This window comes from Colobus angolensis, unplaced genomic scaffold, assembly GCF_000951035.1.
Source record: "Colobus angolensis palliatus isolate OR3802 unplaced genomic scaffold, Cang.pa_1.0 Scaffold165, whole genome shotgun sequence".
NCBI lineage: Eukaryota > Metazoa > Chordata > Mammalia > Primates > Cercopithecidae > Colobus > Colobus angolensis.
Genome location: NW_012114766.1, coordinates 3,020,525 through 3,045,865, shown reverse-complemented (window position 1 = coordinate 3,045,865; position 25,341 = coordinate 3,020,525). Strand labels below are relative to the sequence as shown.

Below are 25,341 nucleotides of genomic sequence, written 5' to 3'. Positions count from 1 at the left end.
GTTTTTTGTATTTTTTAGTAGAGACGGGGTTTCACCGTGTAGACCAGGATGGTCTCGATCTCCTGACCTCGTATTCCTGCCTTGTAATGCATAAACTCTTTGGGAAAGAAAAATTATTCAATGCCAAATATCTCAAAGATAATTTTAAATGCTTTAGGCATAGGAAGTAAAAATGTCTTTTATTTTCAAAGTTCCACTGTTTTTCTTCTTCCTTTTGCCATGTGTGCTAAACACCATTTTTAAAGATAATCGGATGTGTTAAATCTGTTTATTCTTCATCACAATCATAAAACTGCTGAATTTTATGTGAAATGATTTTTTTAGAAAATAGGCTATAGTTTGTTATACCAATTTTTCCCCTTTAGAAGAACAAGCAATTAAACCACCTGCAGGTACAATGAGCATCTGAACAATTCATTCTGAATTTTGTGAGCATGCAAATTGTTGCTTATACACAAACCATAATTTGTACGTAAAGTTGATATGCTTCTAAAACTGCATCATTCCTTTTCCTTTCAACGGGGGATTGAGTGACTTTGAGTAATTAGGGAAACAGGGCAAGGGGGCTTACTCAGTCTCTTTTTGTACCCCTCTGCATGAGTGAAATTGAGCTTTCAACCTAAGGCTTTACAAAGATGCCTCTTTTGCGTAAAAGTACTTCCAACAGTGACTACAAAGGGTTGTAGCAATCCCCACCCCTACTAGGACAACCATGTACAAGACAGAAAAGGCTAAGATTCCCCTTAGTTTGTGGACAAGACTCTTAGAAACTAGGGCCTGAATCTTCGTTGTTGACCGATGTTCTCCCTGCAGAACACAGGTATCTACTTCTTTGATGGGTTTTCTGAAAGCAAAAGCAACACTCTCACCTCCATTCCTCTGAACCAAAAGCTGACGTTCTCAGCGTGCATCAGTAGACCCATCTCCTAGGTGAAGGCCCCTTCAGATTTCCACATTCCACTTGCTGCAAGCCTCTCATGCAATGCAGGGAGCACATTTCGTGTGCAGGCTGGTCCTCCTGAAGCACTGATGGATGAGCCTGCAGTCTTAGCGAGGCCCAAAACTCTGACAACAACTTTTGCAGCAGTTTGGTTGGCTTCATCAACAGGTGCTGGGACTAGGAGTTAAGACCACCAATGGAGCATATTTAGGCAGAAAATATGTCTTAGAATTGAGAACCAGGGTGATATCCTTGGTTATAAAGAAAGAGTGATATGCTATCCCAGAAGTTTAGAATGGTCAATAAATATGGGAAATTGGTGAGCTTCTGGATGTGTGCACTTGGGAAATTCTGTGGACTACCATTCATGGCTGAGATGCTACTGTGACCCCAGATGGATCTTGTCATTGAGAGGGAAGCTGAGGACTCAAGCGGGGCTTCAAAGTCTTCAGTGAACACCTTGATGTAAACTGCAGCCCTACTCTCTGTAGCAATGCCCTTTACTTAGAGTGATTCACCCTAATTCCCACCACGAGAAGCAGTGGCCTCTTCCTCCTTGGTCTGTGTCCATCAGAGCAGTGGCTCGAGGACTTTGCCTTGAGTAATGAGAAATATTTTATCAAAGAAACTAGACAATTCTTTCCATCAAGAGTAAGCTTTACTGAACTAATATATGCCAACAGTGATTCATTTCATTTATCATCCCATTTAATTCTGTGGCCCTTGTATACATGGGAATATTTAGTCTCCTTTCATGAATGAATAAATGAGCCTCCTGGGATTAAGTGGAACATTCAGGTCCCTATATTGGGAGAACCAGGCTGAACTCAGGTCACACCAGGGTGCCTCACCTATTTTGCAAAACTACTTCAAAGCTCATGTATGTACTGCCGAGGTAGATTTCTTCATGTGTTTATGATTCTCTTTCTAATTCAACTTTTTTCTTTTTTTGAGATGGAGCCTCGCTCTGTCACCCAGGCTGGAGTGCAATGGTGCGATCTCGGCTCACTGTAAGCTCTGCCTCCTGGGTTCAAGCAATTCTCCTGCCTCAGCCTCCCGAGTAGCTGGGACTGCAGGCACCCGCCACCATGCCCGGCTAATTTTAGTAGAGATGGGGTTTCAACATGTTGGCCAGGCTGGTTTCAAACTCCTGATCTCAGGTGATCTGCCCGCCTCGATCTCCCAAAGTGCTGGAATTACAGGCATAAACCACTGTGCCTGGGCTTAATTCAACTTTTTAATGACAGATAATACAACAACTCTTATAGAACTAATGGGTAATACCTCCAGAAGTCTTTAGGAGTTGCCCAATATGGGGATGCAGAAGTTATGTCCTTCAGCTGAATCAGAATTTGTTTGATAATCATGACTTTTACCACCTTTTACCCTAGACGATAACTTCTTTATCAAATTCCACAGAAGTGATCTTTCTTCTTTTTCTCTTACTTGATGACTTTCTTTCTTAAATTAAAACTTTTTGTAAGTTTAAAACCCATTTATGAGGATAAATGCTTTTACGATGGGTACAGAGCAAGAAAGCTATGCTTCATGAGGGTTCTGACAGCAGATGGAGGCCTCCTTCGCCCTCTCACACCTGTTCAGTCCGGCGCTGTGATGCATTGCAAGTCCTTCAGAGGCATGTCCAGGAAGCCAACACAGGCAGTATGAAACCCATCACACCCACACCAAACAGGATGCAACAGGATCCTTCCAAAATACATCTATTTTCAGCGTACTAAGGAAGTATCTTAATGACTTCTTTTTAGTTATTTCCATTCAGATTCCTAATATAGTGCTTTATACCTTGTTGTGTGAAGTGTGACAATGAATCCAAGTTTGGAAAAGACATTTGAGAACATAAAGAATATGACTTTATATATCAAAAGTTGAAGGGAATATCATTATTAATATTTAAGTAGTGAAGTACTCAGTTTAACAAGACATTTGGAACAGAGACCAAAAATTAGTGTAACCGATACTCTTACTTGGTGATACTCTTCGTTAGTGTATAGTTTACAATAGAAAAAGAAACTAGGCCGGGCGTGGTGGCTTAAGCCTGTAATCCCAGCACTTTGGGAGGCCGAGACGGGCAGATCACGAGGTCAGGAGATCGAGACCATCCTGGCTAACACGGTGAAACCCTGTCTCTACTAAACAAAATACAAAAAACTAGCCGGGTGAAGTGGCAGGTGCCTGTAGTCCCAGCTACTCGGGAGGCTGAGGCAGGAGAATGGCGTAAACCTGGGAGGCGGAGCTTGCAGTAAGCTGAGACCTGGCCACTGCACTCCAGCCTGAGTGACAGAGGGAGACTCCGTCTCAAAAAAAAAAAAAAGAAAGAAAAAAGAAAAAGAAACTAATTGGCATTTTAAATTCTTGAGATAATTCTGAAATGAGTCATGGGCTTTGAATAATCATCCTCATCATTATGATGTTGACCGGCAGATGGGGTTTATCAGGTGAAAAAATGGGTCCTGAGTTTTTATAGTATGTGTATGTCCATTTATAAAGTGTGTTCTAATGAACATCCTGTGGTCTGAACAATTTGACGACTAGTTCCTCTCCACTTAGGAGTCGGCGAGAGTGTGAAAAGGGGCACACGCTTTGGGAGACGGGGCTGCAGAGGTCATCTGTCTCCTGCAACTCTCCCCTTATCCCAGACACTGAATTCTTTCTAGGTTTGGAACACATACTATTTCCTTTGGCTGAAAAGTCTGCCTTTCTTGGTCTTTTCCTGATCTGTACCGTTTTACTACTTAGATCTTAATTTAAACGTCATTTCTTCAACAAAACAGTTTTGACCACTACTGCATAACCTTAACCAAGTTTTATATTTTCTTTATTTCAATCCACTGTTTATGTTTTAATAATAATTTATGCAACTTACAATTCTTTTATACAATCATCTATGCTTTAATTTGTTTGTTTGCCTAAATTCACAAGAGTAAGACCCATTTCTAGTTTCCATTTATAACTAGCATTTATAACAGAGTACACTGTCAATATATAATCTTTATTTCACTCAATAAATGAATGATAAAAGACACTGTGCTGCCCACACAGGCTAATCTGCTTCCCCCACCCACACAGGATAATTGTTTTGTTGTCATTAAGAAAAGAAAAAAAAAACAAACAATTTTTTTCAACAGTTAGAGTAGCCCACAGCCATTGGGCTTAGAATCATTAAATGCAACTTCAAATTTCCTATTTTTGTGTTTGTCGTAGAGGTTAGTTTCATGAGCAGAAGAGGGCTAGAGCTTTCAACACTGGTTTTACATATCCCAAAAAAGAACTTAATTGTACTTCTTATATTACCCAACAGACTACACAAACAAACTAAAGAAATGCATTGCTTTACATATTATTAACACTCCTTTGTGTAAATGTGTGTGTCTCTCTGTTAAACAGTGTTTTAAGTGAAGGTTCACCAGGAGTACCTATGAGCCATTAACTTGTTAATATTGTATTGTGAGAGTTGAGGCTTGTATACTTCCAAGGCACTGCTAATTCGTGGATGAAATCGTCTAATGAAGGTTAGGATGTATTGAATCTAGTTCTATTTGCTTCTCCTCCTGTAGAAACCAGCAATCAGCTTTTCATGGTTTTTGTTTTTGTTTTTTTTCCTTAAGGTTTTATTAGCATTCATATTTGGTATATAGGAGGACTCATTTTTCCAAGAGTTTATTACATTTAAAGTCAAACAAGAATGAGAAATGAATTGCTGATTTCATCCTAAAAGAGAATAGTAAAGAAGGAAATGTGTTGCTAGTTGTAACTCAGTGTGGAATTATTCATTCGTTTTTTGTGAGCATGGGTCTCTAAAGCAATTTTAGGTCCAAATAGCAATATTGCGAGGAGGCATTCCATGCACTCTGGATGTTTTCTAGGCCATTTGGCACTGGCTTTCAAGAAAAGGCTGTTTTTGTGGACTTCAGCGTGGAGTGGGCCCTGGCAGAGGCACCAGTGGCCTTGCTGTGCGTTTGACAGGTTGGCCCAGGGAGCCACACGATGGGGGAATGCAGATGGGGGTGTGCGTGTCAGAGAAAGAGAGAGATGCTGATTTGGCCTGGCTTTCTGTTTTAATGTTCCCTGTCCCTACATTTATTAGCATAGATTTCTAAGCATCTAGTTTTTCAAATAGGTGATAACAACAAAAACAATCAATAACGAGAGACACGCCACTCTAGCCTTTGAGCTACGTCCTTTAAGACATAATTGTTTCACAGGGGTTTGAATATTCTTCCTTCGAACACCTGCAGAACTTTTTCCTTGCAGCCAAGAACAATGTAAAAGATTCAGACACAAAAACAACTGAGACACACTATTCTATATAATGTAGCTACTGTATGGTAGACTGTTGTATTAGTCCGTTTTCACACTGCTGATAAAGACATACCCAAGACTGGGAAGAAAAAGAGGTTGAGTTGAACTTACAGTTCCACATGGCTGGATGGGGCAGCGGGGGGCTCAGAATCATGATGGAAGGTGAAAGGCACTTCTTACATGGCGGCGGCAAGAGCAAATGAGAAAGAAGCAAAAGTGGAAACCCCTGATAAAACCATCAGCTCTCATGAGACTTATTCACTATCACGAGAATAGCATGAGATAGATCGGCTCCTACGATGCAGTTACCTCCCCCGGGTCCTTCCCACATTCACAACATGTGGGAATTCTGGGAGATACAATTCAAGCTGAGATTTGGGTGGGGACACAGCCATACCATGTCAACTGCACATTCCATTTTCACAAAATTGTGAGTTAAAAACATTTTTTCTTTCATAAATTTCATTAACAGCAATTGTGCTTGTAAGGTTTCTTGATCTATATAGTACATCCTTATAGGGTGTATCCACTCAGTAGTTCCGTGGTATAATGTAGCTTTACCAAAAAGCAGCACTGGAACATTCATGCCTTTTTTTACTTGTAATTACATCTTTTTAAAGTAATATCCTTTTTAATTGGCAAATTATAATTGTATACATTTATGGGGTAAAAACATTCATTCTAAAGTTCATAATTTATCCTTGATTTTCTGTGAATAAAGCTTGTAAATATTGAGTTCTAAAGACTACATGTCAAAAGATAGCATTGAGTTAATCAGAATACTCATTTTCAATAACTATTTTTAATTTCATATTATCAATGTATATTAGGTTTATGTAAAGGTAACCGAGGTTTTTGTCATTGAAAGTATAGCAAAAACTGCAGTTACATTCACACTAACCTAAAATACAGGTAATTCTCTACGATATTTAGGTGCATTATAAATTAAATGTAATAATTTTATTTGAATCTTATTACAGTTTATTAAGTTTTGTCACATAAATTACTTGATATTCAGCCTGATCTTGTTAATTAGGCAGTACTCCTTTGCATCTGTTTTTTGTTTGTTTGTTTGTTTGTTTGCTTTTTAAGAGACAGGATCTTGCTCTGTCACCCAGGCTGGAGTGCAGTGGTATGATCATAGCTCACTGCAGTCTTCAACTCCTGGTCTTAAGCAATCCTCCTGCCCCAGCCTCCCTAGTAGCTGGGATCACAGGCATGAGCCACTGCTCCCGGCCCTTTACATCTTTAGATAGTACGTACAAGAGGTGATGTCTGGAGCTCTTAGGGAGCCCCCAAGGCCCTGTAAGTAATGAGCAACATAATCCAGTGGGGTTTCAGAGGCTGCCAAGTGCTTCCCCCCAGATGAAGTTGCCTCCTCTCCCACTCTGGGAGGAATTTGTCTCACATCGTGTTCTTCCCAGTTCTCGTCCCTGGGGGAGCCAATGCCAGGAATTATCTCAAGATACTTTTGCCACTGTGTGTCCTCTGATCTCGATTTTTCTTGTTCTCAATAATTTTTCTGCTGCTTCTCTGACTCTTGTTCAGAGATATATCATTTCATAAATAAAAATAATTAAAACCAAGGGATGCTGAAAGGTGAAATAAAGGATTTTTTTAACCTGCTGATTATATCAGAGCTTAACAATAGGATCCTGTTGTCAACTGCATAGTATACTTATAATATTGAAAATATAAATAAATACACAGAAATCTCTACAATCTGTGGCTATTGAATGATATGACATTTAATTACTGGCATTTATGAGTCTCTCCCTTTTTTCGTTGTTGTTGTTGTTTAGTCATTTGGATTTCTGTAGTGTAAATAATGCTGCAATGAACATCTTTACACATTTACCTTTTTCTTCTTGGAAATCATGCTCATAATAGAGATTTCTGTAAATGTATTACTAGGTTTAATGTTATAATTGATTTTTTATGGCTCTATTCCAATGACTTTCCCAAACAGTTGTGGCAAATAATGTTGCCATCATTTAGTTACTCAAATGACTCACTAGCATTGCATATTGATATTTATTTATTTGAGATGGAGTCTCACTCTGTTGCCAGGCTGGAGTGCAGTGGCGTGACCTCGGCTCACTGCAACATTCGCCTCCTGGGTTTAAGAGATTCTCCTGCCTCAGCCTCCCAAGTAACTGGGATTACAGGTGCCCAATCACCACTCCTGGCTAAGTTTTGTATTTTTCATAGAGACGGGGTTTCACTATGTTGGTCAGGCTGGTCTCGATTTCTTGACCTCGTGATCAGCCCGCCTTGGCCTCCCAAAATGCTGGGATTACAAGCATAAGCCACGGAGCCCAGCCTGTATACTGCTATTTTAAGGAGGAAACGATGCCATTTCATTAGTTTATTAAATGGGAAAAAGCTATGGATAATAACGAAACCTCATGGCTCCATGGAGTGCTTAATATTTAGCAAATGTTAATGAAGACAAACTCCAAACAGCACTTACATTAATCTTGCGAACGCCAAGGTCACGGTGCAGGCCCACATCATACATTGCCTAGTTGCTATCTTCCATATGTTCTCACTTAATCTTTATGGTGATATCCAATCGCTTTAATATAAAACACAGACTGATTCATATTCTGAGCCTTACCTGTCTCTTAAATATAATCTCTGAGTAAACCCACATCATGCCCTCTGTGTTCCCATCCCCCATCTGGTGGCCCCTCCGCCCTGTCCTGTCTTTTTTCCTGCCCACCTCTACTTTTTCTGGGTCCTGAACACAGAAACAAAAAAGTCTAGAATTCTGGGGAACACCTGTCATAATAATATATTGTTTGATTTTCCAGCATTTACTTACAAGTTTCAAAGCTACAGGCTCACTCCAATATTGTCCATGGTTAAGGAATTTACATATAAAATTGAAATTTCCGTTTCACTTCATTCTGTACAGGAAAAGTTCCTCTGCAGAAGCTCAAAGCCTTTATTTTATGACTTGATTTTCAGTTGATTGTGAGGACAATGACTGGTGACCTCATGCTCTTTAAAAACTCATTGTGTGGCCTGGCGCTGAGGGTTGGTTTCAGCAGAATTACATGACAGGGAGGAGGTTCTCCCAGAACTGGTGCTACACAGTATGGTTTTGCTGCTGTGTTAGGAGCAGGTTCCCAGTCTAATGGGAACTACCTTTATGGATAAAGCTGTGCCTAAATATTCAAAGATGCTAGAGAGGGCTTCTGCTGCTTCGAGTACTCACACCGTCTTCAACAGAGTGGGCGAGAGGAGCCTGCACGATGGCTCATTTAGCTTTAAGATTACAGTATCAGATGATACCTAATTTATGGATTAGTTAATTCTTACTAATTAATCAGTAAATGTTTAAACCACAAGACTGCAAACATTGATTATCTCTTGTCTTACCTAGAGTTTATTCTAGGGAACATAAAAGACTGAATGATAAAGCACAATAAATCATGTTATAAAAAATTGTACTGACAATAGTTGGCAGCTTAGGGATTATACAGTTATTTTTTTTTTTTTTTAGAAAAAGACTAAAGAGAATGGAATGGATTTTCCTATTATATTTATATTAAACAGTTAAACAAAACAATGACATATTTCCCAGTCAGGAGTACTTAGACTGGTAGTATATTTCCTGTTTAAAATGGAATTATTAGGTACATGTTCACCCAACATTCTTTGTGGGCCCTTTTTATTGTTATTTGTATTACTTTTTTGGGGGGCGTGGGGGACAAAGTCTTGCTCTGTCGCCCAGGCTGGAGTTCAGTGGTGTGATCTCAGCTCACTGCAACCTCCGCCTCCCGGGTTCATGCCATTCTCCTGCCTCAGCCTCCCGAGTAGCTGGGACTACAGGTGCCCACCACACACCCGGCTAGTTATTTTTTGTATTTTTAGTAGAGACGGGGTTTCACCGTGTTAGCCAGCATGGTCTTGATCTCCTGACCTCATTATCCACCCGCCTTGGCATCCCAAAGTGCTGGGATTACAGGCATGAGCCACCACGCCTGGCCTGTATTACTTTCTTAAATAATTTACATCATATGCCTTTTTTCCAAAGTAAAGATTATCAAATTTATTTTTGGTATGTGCTACATTCCTTTTAAAGGACACACTATTTTATGAAATGCATATGGTTATAATTCTACTACTACCAATAACAACTATATTGGACTGGATGGCAACTGACTCCTTAGAAAATATACATTATTAGACTTATATCTAACAACTTCATCTTAATCAGCTACATATGATGACACTCCTCCTTCAAATTCCAGAGTAATTTAACCTCTCAAATATAAGCTTTATTTTGTCTATTTGTTTCTTTCAGCCTATGAATTACAGAACTGTCCAGATCCACCCCCATTTCAGAATGGGTACATGATCAACTCAGATTACAGTGTGGGGCAATCAATATCTTTCGAGTGTTATCCTGGGTACATTCTAATAGGCCATCCTGTCCTCACTTGTCAGCATGGGATCAACAGAAACTGGAACTACCCTTTTCCAAGATGTGATGGTAAGTTCATCATTTCGCTTGGGGGCAATTTAATGTTTTCATGGGCGTAATAGCACATTAAATATTAAATGAACATATCCAATAATTTATTAGTGTATTCAATAAATATTCGTTGAGAATCTGTTATGTTTTACTCACTCTACTTAATATTTAAGGAATATGTCATATACTAGTAAGTTAAAAGTGGAAAAAAAACCCTTGTTGCCAGGGAAATTATAAGGCTAGCAAAATAGTAAACACAAGAGGAATGTTATACTCAGCTGCAGGTAAGGAGATGGCACAGGCTTGGCAAGCCATCAGGGAAATCTCCATGAAGTCAGCAGCGTACAGCTTTACAGTGGTTATATCAAATTGTCGGACCAGAGGGAAAAAGGGTACTTATTAATTTGATCCTTGGTGTTTATTTTTGTTTAGCTTTTATAATAATTATATATTGCTTTTGCATTTCAGAAAAATAAACTCATTTTTGTAGTGGGCCTTGAAAGGTACACAGCATTTTGCTACTTGGAGGTGGAACACTCCAGGTAGAAGAAACAGTGTCAGAAAAAGCGCAGTGTAGACGCAGTCTTAGGAGAAAACAGTAGAGTGGTCTGATCGCGTAGGAGGGGGGGCTCTTGGGAGAGGTTGGAGGCAGGTTCTTGTTCAATGGTGCAGCAGAAGACCCGGTCTCTTTAGCTGTCCTTTCCTGAGCAGGAATCCTGACTTTAATGCTTCTGTGTGACTGCCTAATTTTTATGATGACTCTGATATTTTTTCAATATCAGATTAAAATAATAGATCCATACAATGTTTAGGAAGAATGCATATGTAATAGAAAATTTACTGTAAACCCGATATTCTAACACTATGCATTCAGGGCCTTTGAATGAAAAAATAATGAAATTACCAACTTTGAAATACTACACACTTGTATCCTGTGGGGAAAAGGGAAAGACATCTGGCCGTGCTTTAATTTCTACTGAAGAAGTAAAAGAAGCACATCAATAGACTTTTTAAATCACAGTTTTTACCCATATTTATCTATTCTATATTATTATAAAAATAACTACAAACACACTTTGGGAGGCCAAGGCAGGCAGATCACAAGGTCAGGAGATCGAGACCATCCTGGCTAACACGGTGAAACCCCATCTCTACTAAAAATACAAAAAAATTAGCTGGGTGTGGTGGTGGCACCTGTAGTCCCAGCTAGTCAGGAGTATGAGGCAGGAGAATGGTGTGAACCGGGGAGGCAGAGGTTGCAGTGAGCTGAGATCACACCACTGCACTCCAGCCTGGGCGACAGAGTGAGACTCCATCTCAAAAAAATAAATAAATAAATAAAATAAAAAACTGCAAACAATTCTTTAGTCATATTTTAAAAGTATTTTATCTTAATCTAATATTTAATTACATATAAAATAGCACTTAAAATTAATTTTATGAAGTAAGGATAGCAGTAACCTATCTGGGCTATTTTTCATTAAAACATTTTTTAAATTTTTAAGTCTACTTTCCATTCTAGAAACTCATATATATGTATAAATTCCTTTGAAATTATCAGGATTGAAACCTCTTCTTATTTGCAAGTTTGGTGTGAAGACTTTGAATTCATATGTAAATGGAAGACGCTCTGGCTTGATATTTAAAAACTACAATTAAGTATCTAATTTGATTTTATTGCTTTCTCAAGCTTAGTTTTTCAATATGGAAATAACTGCTCTGGCTTAGAATTATTTTGTCAGTGTGAAAATAACAAAATCTACCTTTTTTGATAGAATTTAAAGTGATGCCACCTTTCCTAATTCTAACGTGGTATGTAACACCATCCAGAATTAGCTAAACTCTGGATGAGTTTAAAGCCTAAAGCCCTTGAGACTCCCAAAACCAGCCTGAGGCTTCATTCTCCATTAGAACTCAGAGACATCTCTAAAACTGTCATGCTCGTCATTGTGGTTTTAACAGGGAGGGGATATGTCAGTATCTTCCAGGGAAAAGACATGTGTGGCAGAGTCCAGGAGGATGTCTCGCTCTCTCTGAAACCCCATGTGGCCACAGGCAGAAGACCATCACCCTGGTCACCTCCTTGGGTCTGAGTTTTGAGGTTTCTAGTGGGGCTCTGCTTTGTAGGCAGGATTGAGGGATTGAGCGTCCGATGGCTGATCTCAGCCTCCGGGTAGACAGCTGTGCCCCACATGCCCCGGCCTAAGCCACATGGTTGGTTTTTCTGGTGTAGCCAGCTCCCACCTGGCATTGCTAGATCGGACCAATTACATACTCCACAAAGACGCCTCCCAGGAGTGAGCACAAAGGCCAGATCTCTCTGGTCCATGCCAAGTTCTTTACTAAACAAGCATTTGTACTATTATATTTCTATTTTTACCAATACTCATAAACCAAATAAAAAAACTGAAACACAGCATTCATGTAAAAGTTGATCATAAATATTGAAAGAAATTAGAGGACCTATATAAAGGATTTTCTAAGAACCATCTAATGTGTATTTAATATTCTTTTCATATTAAAAAAGCTGTTATTTAACACAAAAGGTGCTTTACTTGTGAAAGTTTATGTTTCTTAAAGAAGTCATTGTTTCATAAGAATGAGGAGGCTGTTCAGATGCCTATTAGGTACAGTTATATGGCACTTAAGTCTTCCCCAGAGACAGCAGTAAACACTGCTGACAACCCAGTATCTTCATGTAACATGTATTTTATTAATTGACAGTGGTTTATCATTTCAGATCAATGGTTGCTATATAGGTCAAGTGTACTGAAAAACCATCTTCAAAGGTCTAGCCCTGTAGACTTCAAAAGAACTTCAGAAAAAATGGAGATACTTTAAACAACTTCTCGATGTCTTTATTAAAAATTGGCCAGTTTAGATAATTAATAAAATAATTCTAAATCCTAAGGCATCAGTCTTCACAAGTATATATGAAATCAATTTGTATTTACATACTGAAAATACATGTTAAGCTACATAAGAATCTATTACGTGAAACTAATACAGTATAAATTTATCTGAAAAACTGTGATCTGAAAGTATGATATCTATGAAAATAAGCAAATGAAAGAATATGTCTCTGAAAGTTACCTGAGAAATTCAAGGCATTATTTTTCTGTCAGTAACATAATTACACAGAAGTCTCAGTTAAAAACAAAAAAGGTTATAGAGGCCGGGTGCAGTGGCTCACGCCTGTAATCCCAACACTTTGGGAGACTGAGGTGGGTGAATCACTTGAGGTCAGGAGTTTGAGAACAGCCTGGCCAACATGGCAAAGCCCCAACTCTACTAAAAATACAAAAATTAGCCAGGCATGGTGGCGGGCACCCAGCTACCTGGGAGGCTGAGTCAGGAGAACCGCTTGAACCTGGAAGGTGGAGGTTGCAGTGAGCCAAGATAGCACCATTGTACTCCAACCTGGGTGACAAGAGCAAAACTCCATCTCAAAAAAAGAAAAAAAAATAGTTGTTAAAATAAAATATGTTTAAGAAACTGAAATGTTTATGCATAAAAGTATACTTTTAGGTATCAAAAAAGTCTTAAACACTATCATAACAAACTTGACTTCAATGCATTAGTGTGTGTATAGTGGGGAACTGCATAGATGGAGATAATTATTAGTGTAAGTAATATGTTGTGATAGGTATGTTAGCAGCTTCTTTGAATTTGACAGATTTTGTAAGCAGAAAACAATTTTATTGCAAAATTGACATGAGAAATGCAACCAGCTAAACAATGTATTATTACATACATACTTTTTGAAATTAAGGCTTACCAAGTTGATTGGTAAATACAGAAAATAATCTTTCCCAGTAATAGAGAATAAAAATAGCTGTAAAGAATGCAACTCTGTCTCTTTATTTTTCTTACTTACCTTCACAAGTACAGTTTTTAAAATCTCCATTAGCAAACGACAATTTCCAAGACAGAGTGCATTCTGGCTTCTTATCTGAAAATGCCTCTAAGGAAACCAGAGTAAGAGAAGGAAGAAAAATGATGGTAGAAATAACTCTGGTGCCCTACACGCTAGGGGAGATTAAGCTTTCAGTATCTGGATATATTAAGAGTCAGGATATTTTTATATTAATAAATATTTACGTATATATTTATATTTATTGTAACATATTTACTATATTTTGTATTAATATTTATGCCAAATACATTTATTAGTTTTTTAATATGGAATTTCTTTCATATTCTTAATGTTTAGGCAAGAAACAACATAATTCTAGAGAAAACCATCTATAAATGATAAGCCTCTTAGCAAACATTCAAGGTTTTAAAATTTAAATTATTTTGTTTTTACTTTATTTATTTGAGATGGGGTCTCAGTCTGTTGCCCAGGCTGGAGTGCAGTAGTGCAATCACTGCTCACTGTAGCATTGACCTGCCAGGCCCAAACAGTCCTCCCACTTCAGCCTCCCAAGTAGCTGGAACTATAGGCATGTGCTCCCATGCATGACTAATTAAAAATATATATATATTGTTGTTGTCTTTATAGATGGGATCCCCCTGTATTGCCCAGACTAGTCTCGAACTCCTGGGCTCAAATGATCCTCCTGCCTCAGCCTACCAAAGTGCTGGAATTATAGCTATGAGCCACAACAGCCAGCCTGTTTTAATTTTAATTTGATGTAACATCACTTAATATGCCCTATCCATCTCTCTTCACAGAAAGTCACATTGCATAAAGAGAGGAAAAGGTAGCACAATAAAGAGATGTTTCCTTGTACCTCCGCCCTCCTTTGCCAATGTGTGCCAGCCCACCAGTTGATTTTCTGGTATCTTCTAGCTCTGGCTTCACACCTGAGCAGGAGTCAGTCACATATACCCATCACTTTTGTGTGTTAACCACCAAAAGTTCCCCCTTCCCACTTCTCAGGGATGTCAATTAACGAAGGGAAGCCTCGGTGGTATTTGAGGCAATGGTAGAGAGTGGTGCTGTGGGGGAGGTCAGTGGCACCAGGGTACCTGGGCAAGTTTGCCATTGGGCATGACATTCAAGTTAGACATCACCACCATCACTTTGAACACAGCGACTGCTAGCTCTAGAATTGGATCAAAATACGCTGCTTTGTTATCTTTATGTGCTTATTCTCTAGAAAAATACATGAGCAAATAGCTTCAGCAATTCCCTCCTTCACTGCCTTGCACAGCAATGCTCTCTCCCACGTGAGCATCCGGGTATTCATGAGCATCCGGGTATTCATGAGCACAGAAATGTGTGCGCGTCTCTTTACTCCATGGCTCCCGAGAGTGGAGGGAGTGTGGCCTCTCCATCTCTTTCAGTTGCTGATGCCATGGTCAGCTGCTTGTCTTCCTGGTCAGGCTTGGACCAGAGTCTCACAGGCAGACAGGTGAGGAACTGGGAGGTACCTGCTGTGCTCCACGCAGAGCTTCCTCCTTCATCTCACTCCAGACTCCACTTTGAACCCCGCCTCCAGGGAAAGGAAGGCAGGGGGGATGCGCTTCCTGCCGAGACACGCACAGTTCCTGCAGAGGCAGATCACAGGCCCGCGTCTCTGCAGAGCTCAGTGAGACGCCACCACTTGGGGAAATGCAAGCATGCCTTTGATGCCACTACAGGGAGGATAAAGACTTTCTGGAACTAGATAAAGATCAGGCCAGGGAAAAGGAGAGGGGAAATTTTGACTCCAGTTTTTTTTAGGGTCTTCTTTTTTTCATCTCTAGACTACCCAGTGGGAAGGCAACAGGATTTTGCTTTGAGAGAATTTTGTGTGCCCACGGATAGAATATTATTATCTTATGTGATGATGAGCGCCTCTTCTTTTCCTTCACAGCACTCGCACCCGTTGAATTTTAAACTTCTGTAGTGTTTGCTTAGTATCTCTCTTCATCACTGTTCAGTAAGCTTTTTACAAAGGCAGCAAAAGGGTCTCCACAGTTCACTATGGCATCTCCAGCCCCAAGCACCCTTTCTGGTACATAATCCACTCTCAGTAGATACTTGTTGAGTGAGTGATTGAAAAGATTTGTTATTTGGATTTCATAGATAAATCATGGCAAGAATCACTGACTTGCTCAATGTCATAGAGCTATTCAGTGGCATAAAGAATATTGGAATCAGGAATGTGTTCTACCAAGAAAATCACCACCTCATTTCTTTTACCCTTTAAGAGGTGGGAATGATGGCTTTTTGTTTTGTTTTCCCAACAGGAAGGGTGCTACTATCTATAATGTGGTTAGATAACTTCAAGATTCAACTAGAAGGGAAACCTTAGCATTGTAAGTCCACATTAAATTAATAGCATGGAGTCACTCGTAAAGGGTTTCAGCCTAATTGGTTTCATGAGTTTACTATTAGAGTGCTTTCTGGTTATTCTCTAATTCATCAATTCATCAATTTGTTTATCATGATCCGAGCTAGACAATAGGGACTGATGAAAGGAAGTAGCGGCTGGGGTGGGAGGAGGAGACGCAGACCCTGTCTCCTAGAGGCTCACAGTCTCATGGGAGCTGTGTGGTCTATGAGCAGATACTGGACCTCTAGAGCCAGAGCAACCAGGAAAGACTTTAAGGAGACAGTGACAAGGCGTTGAGTTTCAAAGGAAGAGACAAATTTGCCTTGGCAGAAAATAGAAGAAAGGCATGTGAACACTCACTCCCTCGACGTCTGGAGGGAGGAAAAGTGCACTGCCAATAGGAGACCAAAGTAGCTTGTTATGGGGACAGCATGGTTTATGGTCCCATTATTATTATTATTAATTATTATTAGAGACGGAGACTGTCTCTGTCACCCAGGCTGGAGTGCAATGACACAATCTTGGCTTACTGCAACCTCCACCTCCCAGATTGAAGCAATTCTCCTGCCTCAGCCCCCCAAGTACTTGGGATTACAGGTGTGCACCACCACGCCCAGCTAATTTTTGTATTTTTAGTAGCATTGGGGTTTCACCATGTTAGCCAGGCTGGTCTTGAACTCCTGACCTAAGGTGATCCACCCACCTCAGTCTCCCAAAATGCTGGGATTACAGGAGTGAGCCACCGTGCCTGGCGTGTGGTCCCATGTTACAGATGACAAGCATCAGGAGTGTCCCAGACCCTGACCTCATAGAATTTACAGAAATGGAGGCTCCCAGGGGTAATTTGCTTCTCCAGCTTACAATCCAGGTTTGTGTGACTCCAAACTTCACTTAATAATAATGATGCTGTAAAACTTCTAAAATAGTCTCTACATATAGTCCTTTCTTCTGATGAAAGGATCCAAATCTCCAGCCAAGTTCAATCCAATGTTCTTTTCAAATCAATACACATCTGCGTGGTTCAGCAACGTATCATATCCCACCTCACGGTATATTCTCACTTGTTATTAAACTTTTCTTTTGTTTATCTGTTTGTGTATTTGGGACTTTTTCCTCCACCTAAATTCTATACCATCTGTGGCAGCCCTTCAAGGTTCAAGAGAGGAGAGTTGTGAACACTCATCTCACACCTCTTAGCTGTTGGTTTGATTTCAAGGTTCAAAGTTTTATGACTTTGATGCACTATGTTTGAATTAAAGACTGTATTTCAGGTTATTCCATTAGTACTTGGACATGTCGTTTTCCATAAATAACTACCATTAAAACAATAAATATACATTTCTTAACAAAAATGAAAATAAATTGGGTATTGTGGTAGTTCTTCAAGTTGTTGAACACTTGTAAAAACTGGAAATGCTTCCATAAAACATCACTTACATAATCTTACATTACATTATCTTACTTCTTCGGGTATATATCTGAAGAAGTAAGATAAGTAAAGAATTGATAATGTTTTTGTTTTAAGGCAAATAGACTTAGATAAAACTGTTTCAGATGGCTTATAAATAGGGTCTAGAAGTGTGAGTTAGAAAAAGCAGTTACATATTTATGAATACTTTCCCCATAATTCACTGTGCTGGACACTCGAATGGATTATCAGCAGGTCACAGGTGATAACTAAGGATTTTATTTGAGTCATAGAAGAATAAATTTGTCCTAAAGGAATTTTGAAGATATGGAGAATATATTAAATAAAACTGAGATAATTTAGCTTAGACATACAATTCTTCTAAGTTCTTCAAATATTAGGGGAGTAATTTTGACAAAATGGTCATTCAGAAATATTTCTCACTTATTTCCCTTCAGGAAAGATGTTGGCTAAGGTACTTTGGAGTCAAATATTTAGCTTTCTACTTTCTAAAATCAGCTGTATGGCGTTTGTTTTTTCTTGGCTTCCTTCGCAGCCCCTTGTGGGTACAACGTGACTTCTCAGAATGGCACCATCTACTCCCCTGGCTTTCCTGATGAGTATCCGATCCTGAAGGACTGCATTTGGCTCATTACCGTGCCTCCCGGGCATGGAGTTTACATCAACTTCACCCTGTTACAGACGGAAGCTGTGAACGATTACATTGCTGTTTGGTATGAGAACCTCTCAAGTCAAAATATCTGTAATCATGATAAACAATTCTGACTTAGCATACATATGCCATTTATATACAGGGCACATATTTAGAATAAACTTTGTAGATACTAGAGAAGAAATTCACCAACGAAATCCAGAGATATAGTGAATCAATTTCACATAGTACATGTGGGTTTTGCTGCATGGTAGAAATAGGCAGAATTATGTCTGTGTGTCTGTATCTGTGTGTGTGTATGTAGAGGATGTGTGTTTGTGGGTGTGTGTGGGGTGTATCTGTGTGTGATGTGTGTCTCTATGGGTGTGTATGTGTGGTGTGTGTGGCTTGTATATGTCTGTGTGTGGCTTATATGTGTGTTTGTGTGTGTGGTGTCTGTGTGTGTGTGTGTGCGTGTTGTGTGTGGTGTGGCTGCACTCTTGTCGGAGCCCACAGTGGAAGCAGGAGCAGAAGCCAGTGGCCAGGGCAAGTAGAAGCAGAAGACCATGCTGACCAGGCTGGTCTCGAACTCCTGACCTCAGGTGATCTGTCCACCTCGTCCTCCCAAAATGCTGGGATTCAAGGTGAGAGCCACCATGACTGGCCAGTTTTACCTCTTTCTGGTAAAAGAAAGAGTGCTTACAAAACTCCCTATATGCTTGATGAAACAATGACAAAAATCACGCAACATGGATGAGGAAAGGCATGCTGCTGTTGACATTTGACCAGTGCCGAGTGCCTGCTGAACACTAATGAAAGACAGAGACTGGAGGGTTCCTCAACTTTGTGGAAATTCAACATCTTGATGTTACAAACACAGTATCCAGAGAATGGATATGTTTTATTGCTTTTATAAAAAAAATTAATTCATTAGCCAAAGTTTCCATTAATCTCACTCAGAAATAAATATACTTAGACGGCCGCCTCTTTCTGTCTTTCTAGGGACGGTCCCGATCAGAACTCACCCCAGCTGGGAGTTTTCAGTGGCAACACAGCCCTCGAAACAGCATATAGTTCCACCAACCAAGTCTTGCTCAAGTTCCACAGTGACTTTTCAAATGGAGGCTTCTTTGTCCTCAATTTCCACGGTCAGTTGATTTTCACTCCGGTAATTAAGACTGAGAATTCCATGTGGTGTTTCCTGCTGAAGTTTCTTGACTCAGCCGAGGGCATATATGATTCTCTTGCATTGGAGGCCACTGTTTCCTGTGGTCCTTTTTTTGTTTAATGATATCTTTATTATTTCACATCATAATAAGCTTGGATTTATTCCAAGATACATGTATCCTAAGTGAAGCTCTGAGATGAAGACCCTTGAAAGAGATTTGATACCTTTTATAGATTTACTCATCCCTGTCTCAAGATAAGATGTTATAGCAAATGTCATGTAACTATAAATGGTGTGAAAGCAAACCTCCAATAATCCTGGGAATGCACTCTAAATGATATGCAGGACATCTATCAATCAATCGCTTATCTCTCACGAACACTGCCACCCACAGAATTTCTTGGGACAAGGGACAGGGCAGATGTTAGCAAATCTAAACATGGACAGGGAGTCAGGTTGACTGTTGAGTCATTCTTCCTGCAGAATTCCAAACATCTGTAAAGTGTGTTTATTTAAATGCTATACTTTAAAAAATAATTGTACACTTTTTTCCTTGGGCTCTAACTATTTTTTGGCATTAAATAATAATATGAACATTTGAAGCTTGGGAATTTTATAAAACTATGATTCATGAATATAGACATTTCAGTCAGCATACTTAAGCATTATAACAACTGTCAGGTGAATTTTTGTAATAGTTGTGTTTATTCAGCGAGTGTAATTGCAATTATTATTCTTTCCATTAATCATTTAGCATTTCAGCTCAAGAAATGTCAACCTCCCCCAGCGGTTCCACAGGCAGAAATGCTTACTGAGGATGATGATTTTGAAATAGGTAATATTTTCTTCATTACAATACCATGAACTCAACACGACATTTTTTTACACCCACTTCTCATTGTAATCATTACTCAGACAAGTTAATGAGTAATTTGTCAGAGAAACAAAAATGAAAACAAAAAGCAAACTATCCTTAAAGTATTGCTGAGAACTTATGCAGAGGTCATGTATCAAATAGAAAATGTCTGTCCTTCTTCATTACCATGATTTTTTTTTTCTTTTGCCATTTGAGTTTTGATGTCAGTTTGAACATTTTTTTCCTCTACAACATTTGCTAATCGTATTTGCTAGACAGACTTGGGCAGATATCTGCATTTGGTTAGGGGGATGCATTCATGCACTTGAGAAAAATCTTAATCATGTGGCTAAAAGGATGATTACATAACATTGACATTTCCTTGAAACTGGGATATAATAAGAGAAAATATTGAGTGATATTTAGGATTTCTGCTTTATCATTTTATTTTAATGATCTAATTTATTAAATACTCTTCTGGTCATACTGAGAAGGCAGTGATGGCATATGTTTATAGTATAATTATTGTAACCCAGGATTTTTCAGCCCCAATTATAAAACTCTGCCCTGTGTTTCAGACCGCTGGTCAAACCATGTGACCTGATTTCTGCTGTCCTCACCCTGGCTTACTTAATTGGAACATTGTGCTAAGTAGGCCAAGGTCAGAGATGAGTCTCCATGGATGCTGTAAAGCCATTCGATTCTACAATCTTGCTTAAACCATAGCATCTGTTTTCCTTTTTTATTTTTTTATTTTTCCATCTGCAGTCACTGGGGAAGGGGAACCAACATGAATGCATCAGTCAAGGAAGAAAAGCTGGCCCATCATTTCAGTACTAATATCGGCTAAGCTTAATAGAGCATCTTTATAAATTAAGAACTTAAAATGGTACTATTTTTAAAAGACTAAAAAAAAATACCGACACAGTTTCTAAAAAGATTTGCAAGTTGATTTAATTCATTACGTAGTCTGATATGTGTAACACCTTCACACATTCAGAAGGTCACACACAATTTCCTGGTTTGTTGTATTGACTCTTCCAGGAGATTTTGTGAAGTACCAGTGCCACCCTGGGTACACCTTGGTGGGGACCGACACTCTGACCTGCAAGCTCAGTTCCCAGTTGCAGTTTGAAGGTTCTCTCCCAACATGTGAAGGTATGCACTGTTTGATACTAAAACTACATAAACTTATTCAACATGGAAAATTGTATTGTTTGTATTGGTCTGCATTTCTTTGTATAGGTGTGAATTTATTTATTTTTTATTTATTTTGGAGATAGGGTCTTACTCTGTCACCCAGAGCGCAATCATAGCTCACCACAGCCTCAACTTCCCTGGTCTCAGGTGATTCTCCTGCCTCAGCCTCCTGAGTAACTGGTACTACATGTGTGCACCACCATGCCTGGCTAATTTTTGGAAATTTTTTATATATATAAACAGGTTTTCACCATGTTACCCAGGCTGGTCTTGAACTTCTGGACTCAAGCGATCCCCCTGCCTCAGCTTCCCAAATTGCTAAGATTGTAGGCATGAACCACTGCACCCAGCCTGCACTTAATCTGTGCTCTGATCCCATTGCAATGAAACTAACATGCTAACAGAAATATCCAATGATGCTTTTTCTTTTAGCTAGTCTAGAAAATAAACCAAGGCCATATCAAATAAAAGATCATGTTTCTCACAGCAATTTGTCATGTAAATGTTCGAACATGGCAAAATTGAAATAATTTTAATACTGGAATAGTTTAACACCTTAATATACACGACCTAGCATCCACTATGAAAACTTACAAAGTATTTCCTTTATCACATGCCTATGTGTTATTTTTCTAGCCATTTAATAAGCTACGCTATATTTTTGATGCATTTCAAGGCAAATTTTGAATAATACTTCATTTTGCTGTAAATGCATTAGCATGCATATAATTAGCTGGTGTTTAACATTTTGATATAAATTTATAAACAATGAAACATGTACATTTCATGTTTTTCTCACATGTGTTTAGCATATGTAGACCATGTGCAAGAAAATAGACAATATACAACAATAGAACAAGATACTGAGGCTGAATCTGTTGATTTCATCTATTAGAAGACAAGTAGATTACTTTTAAAAGATTGCTTAATAGACACCACTTTCAAGTATCATTGAATAAAAAAGACTTGAAAAACTATACATAAGTTCAAATGTGTAAGTAAGTTAGAAACATCATTAGCTCACCTATCAAAAAGCTTTCCAAATTAGAACAGTTTTTATGCCTTCAAAATCATAATGAAGTGCAGATGTAGTGCTTTTGAGCAATGCAACTCTTTCAAGGAATCCAAATATTGTAATTCCTTAGGGTGGGTGACACAGCTCAAAGGGCCCCTACGATTTAGGAAGGCAGGACGTGGAGCCAGAGTCAGTCAATCAGGCAACTTTGAGCAAATCACTCTTCCCTGCATTGTGCACAGAGAGGATGATTTATCTGCTGTATTTTTGAGATTGTTGTAAAGACTCAGTGAATATTAAATGAATTTATCTTTTTGAGTGTTTTATAATGTTAACTGCCTTCCCTGTAAAAGGAAGTTTTCCTTGCAAAAGTATCAACTTGGCAGTGGTTTTGCAGATGCTCATACCTGTGAATGGCTCCTCTTCAAAGGCCTGAAAACTGGCTGAGCGCGGTGGCTCATGCCTGTAATCCTAGCATTTTGGGAGGCCAAGGTGGGCGGATCACCTGAGGTTGGGAGTTTGAGACCAGCCTGACCAACATGGAGAAACCCTGTCTCTACTAAAAATACAAAATTAGCTGGGCATGGTGGTGCATGCCTGTAATCTACTCGAGTAGCGCAGACAGCTACTTGAGTGGCTGAGTCAGGAGAATTGCTTGAACCTGGGAGGTGGAGGTTGCAGTGAGCCAAGATCGTGCCATTGCACTCCAGCCTAGGAGACAGAGCAAAACTCTGTCTCAAAAAAAAAAGAAAAAAAACAAGATCTGATAACTTTGTGCATTCTCATTCTGGAATGAGGCAGGATTCCAGGCACCCTGAAAGAGAGAAACAGTCTTCTACATCTGAAGAAAAATTGGCATACATTTTGGAATGAATTATTATCAAATATCCATAATAACTTGGATTTTTTTTGAAAAAATATTAACATTAAAGTTGTATCTACATGAGAGCCATTGATTACAGGAAACCACTACCTGAGCAGAGGGCCAGACCCTTAGCCTGCTTACCTGTTTAAACGCTCGGCAGACCACAGGCTGTGGAAGTCATCAAAATCTGTGCCTCTAGGTTGCCTTACTTAGAAGTGGAGATTGCATTGGGTGCAAAGTCAGGACCAAAGTCATTATCTTCTTAGAAAAAAGCCAGCGTCTGTGCCATCTTCCAGGAGCAACAGTGATCTATATATGGGTTCTTTCCTCAAGGTGGGGGGATATAAAAAGTGTTCATCTTCTGCCATTCTATATAAAAATGAACTCAGGCAAACCTTTGCATTTTTAAGGTACATTTTAATCCCAACAAACAAAGCCTCAAGTTTCTCAGAATAGACGACTTTAAGTAAAGGTGATCTTAGCTGAGAAGACAAGAAAGGCATACGTATGTATCAAATGTGCTTCTCTAAAAACAGGGAATTTTGGCCAGGCGCAGTGGCTCATACCTATAATCCCAGAACTTTGGGAGGCCAAGGCGGACAGATCACCTGAGGTCGGGAGTTCAAGACCACCCTGCCCAACATGAAGAATCCCCATCTCTACTGAAAATACAAAATTAGCCAGGCATGGTGACACATGCCTGTAATCCCAGCCGCTCGGGAGGCTGAGGCTGGAGAATCACTGGAACCTGGGAGGCGGAGGTTGCAATGAGCCAAGATTGTTCCATTGCACTCCAGCCTGCGCAACAAAAGCAAAACTATGTCATTTAAAAAATAATTTAATAAAAGGATTTGATTAGGGTGTCCTCTCCAGATGAACCTAGTGCTTATTTAAATGATGTTTAATTCATGACAAGCTAAGAACAGAGAACAATCACGCACTGCATGATGGTTTAATCCATGACAGACCGTGTAGATACACGTGGTCCTGTAAATTATAATGAAGCTGAAAATTCCCACCACCGAGTGACGTCTAGCAGTCACAGTGCTACGGGGCCGCGCATTACCTTTTCCATGTTGAGACGCATTCAGATACGAGAATACTTACCCTTGTGTTCCAGTTGCCTGCAGTCTTCAGTACAGTCTCATGCTGTGCAGATGTGTCGTCTCAGAGCAATAGGCTACACCATATGGCTTAATTGTGTAGCAGGCTGTACCATCTGGGTGTGTGTAAGTGTTCCTGGACCAAACTGAGGGTGGAGCTGTTATTTTTCATGGCCCAATAACGAGATGCAGATGAACTGAGGAGGAAGAGAGTTTTTATTTCTATAACTGGTTACAGGGAGAAAGACTGGAAAGTATCACCAGATCAACTCAAAATTACAAAGTTTTTTAGAGCTTTTATACCTCCTAAGCTATATGTCTATGTGTAAGTGTGCATTTATTTAAAGACATAAGTGATTAACTTTTAAAAACTTATAACTAAGGTCTGAGTCCTGAAGACCTTTCTCTGGAGCCTCAGTAAGTTTACTGAATCTAAATGGGTCCAGTGCTGGGGTCATTAGCCTTGTTTTGTCCCCTGTTAAATTACAAAGGTTTGGGGCGTTCCTGTAGACCCCGATAAATTTGTTGTGGAGGTCTGGGGAGTTTCTTCAGGCTGGTAATAAAACTTGTTGAATCCTAAAAGGGTCCTGTGAAGAATTCCTTTGTTACCTGGTCATGCTTCAAGGCCCAGGAGAAGCCTGGGGAAACTCTTTGTTACCTTCCAGGCTTTGTAGAAAGGCACTGGCTCTTTCAGCTTTTAATGTCTAACTGGAACACTCCCTTAGTAGCGAAACAGTTGTTATGGAGGCCTGCGTTCGTGAGACTGGCCTGCCGCTGAAGTGCATGCTGTTATCTTTGCATGGTGCCGTGATCCCCTAAAGATGCGTTTCTCACAGCCTGTCCCACCTTTAAGTGGCACATGTCGAAATCAACACAACATGTGCGTTATTCTCTAAATCTCCTCAGTCTTCACAGACATTTACAGGGAGAGTTCTGCAGACAAACTTCACCAACTTTCACTCACGTCAGAGGTTCCCGCACCCCACTCCACTCCTCAGGCGGCACACAGGATTACCTAGTTCTCTTCTCTTTCAAGTCACTGGTCAATTTGCTGAAGACAAA

The 25,341-nt window shown here is 39.5% G+C and overlaps 1 protein-coding gene across 1 annotated transcript in view; it reads left to right on the top strand.

Moving 5' to 3' along the window:
* CSMD1 (CUB and Sushi multiple domains 1) overlaps window positions 1–25,341 on the top strand; it is a 2,081,403-nt gene that overhangs the window by 1,888,194 nt on the left and 167,868 nt on the right. The window contains exons 42-46 of the mRNA XM_011937546.1: window positions 9,576–9,764; window positions 17,977–18,154; window positions 19,075–19,220; window positions 19,995–20,075; window positions 21,141–21,254. Of these exons, the coding sequence (XP_011792936.1) occupies window positions 9,576–9,764; window positions 17,977–18,154; window positions 19,075–19,220; window positions 19,995–20,075; window positions 21,141–21,254 (708 nt within the window). The remainder of the gene's footprint in view (window positions 1–9,575; window positions 9,765–17,976; window positions 18,155–19,074; window positions 19,221–19,994; window positions 20,076–21,140; window positions 21,255–25,341) is intronic.